The 5,896-nt window shown below is 18.8% G+C and overlaps 1 protein-coding gene across 1 annotated transcript; it reads left to right on the top strand.

Moving 5' to 3' along the window:
* The first annotated feature begins 3,662 nt into the window (after positions 1-3,662).
* Positions 3,663-5,888, top strand: LOC113220383 (putative uncharacterized protein DDB_G0286901). Its single transcript, XM_026449359.2, has 2 exons — positions 3,663-4,312; positions 4,507-5,888. Exon 2 carries the CDS (start codon positions 4,858-4,860, stop codon positions 5,671-5,673), a length of 816 nt encoding a protein of 271 aa, XP_026305144.1. The 5' UTR covers positions 3,663-4,312; positions 4,507-4,857; the 3' UTR covers positions 5,674-5,888.
* The last annotated feature ends 8 nt before the right edge of the window (positions 5,889-5,896 follow it).

Here is a 5,896-nt window from a genome sequence, read left to right as displayed (position 1 = left end):
TTATTTGATAAAATTGTTAATTCATGTAACTAACAATTGCTTTATAAAATATCTAATATTTTATTCAAAACATAGAGCAAATTGAGTTAAATTAATTATAATTAAATCGTAATAAAATATACTGTAATTAGTTTGTATTTTTATTTTTGCACAATTTTTTTTTTTTTTTTTTTTTATTTGTAAAAGTGACACAACTATTTGATTTATGTTTAAATTATATATTTAATAATCAGTTAATAATCAGTTAATAATCAGTTCATATAAAAAAAATAAAAAAAAAAATGAAATAGTAATAAAAAAAAAAAGCCCATATTTGTATATACAAACAAACTCTTTAAAAATATGCTTAGGCTTTATTTATAATCTTAACAACGAACACTGTGTCTTTATTTAGTACTACTATTACTACTACTACTATTATTGTAATTGCTATTTATTATTATAATCATTTTTTTTTTTATATTATAAAACTATGTATCACGAACAGTTTTCATTTTACTTCAAAATATTTATATTTAGTTTTATTTTATAACATGTATATTTAAATTCATGTATAATTGCGTATATAATGGATATATGCGAATATATGTGAATATGTGTAAGTATATATACATAAATGTGTACCCATCTAAAAACTATTACTGGTGCTTCAAATGCAAAGTTATGGTTTTTTTTTTTTTTTTTTTATTTACATTATATGAACAATTAATAAATTTTTTTTTTGTATGTGTTTTTATTTTTTACTCATATAAAAAGAAATAGTAGATATTAGAATACACACTCTGCCTTTTGTAAGAGTGAGTAAACCAATATGTATGTTTACTTCTTAATATACCTCAACCTATATCAATGTTGAGATATGTATATATATGTATATATATATATATAAACACATAAATTTATCAATTTTTATTTATAAATAAGTTTGTATTCATAAATTGTTTATTTTTTTATTTTATTTTTTATTGCTTTAACCTGTTTTTATATTTAATCACAATAATATATATATATATATATATATATATATGTATTACATGAGTACATGTAATAAGAAAAATGTGAAGCGAAATTATTTCAACATTTCAGTACACATTAAAAATTATATACCCTTAATTTATAGTAATTTATTTATAAGTTATTTACATTTATATTTTTTTTTGTTGTTTTTTTTTTTTGTTGTTTTTTTTTTTTTTGTTTTTTTTTTTAATTAGAACTATAAAAAAAATTTTGTATTTTATAAAATATCATGTATGCATAGAATAAGAGTAGTTCGATAAAATATACTTGAAACTACGAAGAAAATAAAAAATATACTACACTCTCAATTATTTTTCATACTCTTAAGAGTATATTATATCACATTTATATATGCTTAAAAATATTTAATGTATTTTATATATAAGCATTTTAACATTTATATTTATATATTGTATATATGCTTCTATAATAAATACTAATTTCTATTATGTATATATTTTTTTTTTTTTACTGGAGTATTATGTACTTATTTGTTTAAAGTGTTATCTTTTATAGGAAAAAAAAAGTATATATATATATATATATAAATGCATGATTTATAGGATTTTATTAAAGCATATTACAGAATAATACAAAAATGAATAATGTAAAAATGCAAAATAACACCATTTCTTTTCAATGTATAATAATATTTATTTATGTTTTTTTTTTTTTTTTTTTTCTTTTCTTTAATTTATGTTTTCTGAATTTATAAAAAATTTTTTCGTACACTTTTTAAAAGTTCTAAATATATATATATATATAAACGAGTACACAATTATATTTTTATAAACTACTTTTACATGATAAAAAAAAACCTAATTTATTTTATTAAATTATATAATTTAAGGGTGTGGTAGAATAAAGTCACATTATGCTTAATTTAGAGATCTCATACATATTTACACTTTTTATTTTTCTATATAACTTTTTTTTAATTTTATTTTTTTTTTTTTTATCATTGAATTATACCACTAATGAAAAGTTTCAGGCTTATTTATATAATTATATATATTTTTTTTTTTTTTATTGTATTTTATAATTTTAAGTTCTTTTTAACCTAGCAAAGCTTTTAATTTTTATTTTTATGAACTTTAAATAAATTTAAAATTTTATATTTATGAGCATTTCATTTTTTTAATTTTAAGTTTTTTTAAACCTAGCAAGGTTTTTAATTTTTATTTTTATAAACTTTAAATAAAATTTAAATTTTATATTTATGAACATCTTATGTTTTTAATTTTAAGTTTTTTTAAACCTAGCAAAGTTTTTAATTTTTATTTTTATGAACTTTAAATAAATTTAAAATTTTATATTTATGAGCATTTCATTTTTTTAATTTTTATTTTTTTTAACCTACATTTTTTTTTTTTTATGATTGTAAAAATAATAAACAGGAAACGAAATAATTTATTACTATAACTGCATACGTATACACATTGTTTAAAAAAAAAAAAAAAAAAAACAAACAACAAATAAACAAACAAAGATCCATACTTTTTTGTTTATTTTTATGCTATTCTAATTATATTTATGTTATACATATTTTATTCTAAGAATATATCTTGATAGAACAAACCAAAAAAATTTTAGTGATTTATATTATAAAAAAAAAAAAAATAATAAATAAACAACTTTCATATATTTATATTATTTAGTACCAGTACTACTTTACAATGAATGTATATTCATAGATATATATATATATATATACTGTCGTATACAGTGCAACTATTGTTATACCATATTTTATATATGTATATATATATATATATATATCCTTAAAAAAATAAAAAAGCAGCTTAAAAACATATATATATATATATATATGTTTATCTTTAACCTTAATATATTGTATTACTTTTTTTTTTTTTATATTTTATTATAGTTATATATTTTTTTTTATATTTTACCATTCTTTTATTTTCCTTTTTTATATTTTTATTTTTTACATTTTATTACTTTTTCATGTTTTTGCTTATATTGTAACTATTATCTTTTTTTTTTATTTTACTACTACTATCTTTTTTTTTTTTTTTTTTTTAATTTATTCTATTATTGCTTTAAATAAAAATTTAAGTTATATTTATAATATAAAACTTCATGCTACAAATATTTATATATATATATATATATATATATATATATTTTAAATCTCAGTATAATTTTTCATTTCTAGTAACATGTTGTTTACGTTATCACGGTATATATATATATATAATTGCATTATATAAAAGTTAATATTCTTTTAATTAACAAAAAAAAAAAAAAAAAAAATAATAAAATAAAAAAGCAACGTTAGTTTTTAGTTTTAAGGAAAATTTTCATATTAATATATAAAATGTTTAAAAAAAAAAACTATAATATTTATTATTTTTATTTATTATTTTCTTTACAATAATTCGTTTTATTATTACTTTTTTTATTTTATTACCATACATTTTATATATTATTATATGTTATTTGATTTATTTTATTTATAATAAAAATAGCATATATATAGTATGTTAATATTTTATGGACATGTATAAATAAATGCTTATACGAATATATACATATACATATACATATACATATACATATACATATACATATACATATGCATATACATATACATATACATATACATATACATACATATATATATATATATATATTTATTTATTTATACGTTGAATATTTAAAGCAGTAATTTCTATAAATACATTTATACATATATAATAGATACGCAATTTACTTAAATAATTAAATACTTATTACATTGAGAATAATTTTTCGTTGTTTTAATAAGATAAAATATAAAAAGAATAGCTTCATAAGTAGTAGACACATTAAGAGAACAACTATTTTATAATCATAATGAAATTAGTATTATTTGTACCATAAATAATAGTGGAAAAAGGGAAAGAAACTTTTGATATTGTAAACGAAGTAGTGATTTACTATAATCAACTTGACACTTAATATATATACGTTTATATGTGTTTATATATTTGTTTATATTTACTTATATGTATATGACAGTACGCACATATGTTCATGTTCTATTTATGTGAATATACGTATAAAAAAACGACTTTATTTTTAAAATTTCATTCTGATTAATCAAAAATAACACCTATAGAATCTTAGAAATAATAGACTAACCTTTTTTTATTTTGCGCAATTAGCAAATCTTTAAAAACAGCTAAAATTAGATACACATATATATAATATATATAATATAATATATATATTAAGAAAAACAAAATGGATGCTTATATGTGTGAGGATGCTATCACTGGATTTAAAAAAGGTAATATAAATAGTAAGTATATATGTATGCGTATATACCGTGGTCGTTAAAAAACAAAGATATAATTGCATGTTGTGTTTTTTTTTTTTTGTTAATTTTTTGTTAATTTTTTGTTAATTTTTGTTTTTTTTTTTTTTTTGATGTATTTATCTGTTTTTATTTGATTTTTCCTTTTTTTAATTTATTTTATACAGAATATGAATTGTTGAATTGGTGTAAGTATACATTAAAACCCGAGTCGTATTTTTTTAGATAAAGTAAATATATATGATTCGAATGGTGACACTTCCAAAGATGAAGCGATATGGTATAACAACAAAACAAACCATTTGGAAGATTATTTTAAAGGCATTGGAAATAATTTTCTTTTTTTTTTTAGTAAAAATGTTATGGTTTACGATAAGTCAGATATTAGTTGTTGTATTTGAAAATATATATTACGTTAAATTTAAAAAATGCTATAAATAATACTTTGGATAATAAAGTTAAAAATAGTAGTAGTATTAAACACAAAAATTATATTAGTTTCTTTATTGTAGTTTTAAATGGTACAAAAAAAGAATTATAACATTATTGGAATGTTTATCTATGCAGATTATTGCAGCAACGGGCATTATTGTATCAACGAGGATTATAGTAACAGTAGAGATTATGATAACAGTAGAGATTATAGTAACAGTAGAGATTATAGTAACAGTAGAGATGATGGCAGTAATAAGGATAATAATGGAAACAGTGGAAATAATACTGGAAATAGTGGAAATAATAATGGGAACAGTGGAGATAATAATGGGAACAGTGGAGATAATAATGGGAACAGTGGAGATAATAATGGGAACAGTGGAGATAATAATGGGAACAGTGGAGATAATAATGGGAATAATGAAGATGATGATAAAAATGGGGATAACGAAAGAAGTGACGATGATGAAAAAAGTGACAATGATGAAAAAAGTGATGATGATGAAAACAGTGACGATGATGAAAAAAGTGACCATGATGAAAACAGTGACAATAATAAAAACAGTGACAATAATAAAAACAGATTTAATAAAAATAGAAATAATATAAATGGATATAATAAAAAAGGTACTATTAAGGTAAATAATAAAGAAAGCAGTAACGGTGAAAATGACAGTATGCAACATGTGTTTAGTTTAAAATATGGCATCGATGAAATAAGTAAATATAATTATAATATAAATAACAATTATAATGATGATACAACAAGCAGTAAAAGTACAATAACTACGAATTGGACTAATAATAGCACAAATAATATTTTATACGAAGATAACGACAACATTAATGTAAAATTTATAAAGATAATGTACTTGAAAATAATAATGATACATCTTTAAATAATGTTAATATCGTGAAAAATAACAAATCAAAGTTTAGAATGAATAATAATGGAGTGAAAAATGGAGTGGAAAATGAAGTGGAAAATAAAGTGGACAATGGAGTGGACAATGGAGTGGAAAATGAAGTGGAAAATGAAGTGGACAATGGAGTGGACAATGGAGTGGAAAATGGAGTGGACAATGGAGTGGACAATGGAGTGGAAAATGGAGTGGAAAATGG

Source organism: Piliocolobus tephrosceles, unplaced genomic scaffold, assembly GCF_002776525.5.
Source record: "Piliocolobus tephrosceles isolate RC106 unplaced genomic scaffold, ASM277652v3 unscaffolded_1058, whole genome shotgun sequence".
NCBI classification, from domain to species: Eukaryota; Metazoa; Chordata; class Mammalia; order Primates; family Cercopithecidae; genus Piliocolobus; species Piliocolobus tephrosceles.
This window is presented reverse-complemented; position numbering and strand designations above follow the sequence as displayed.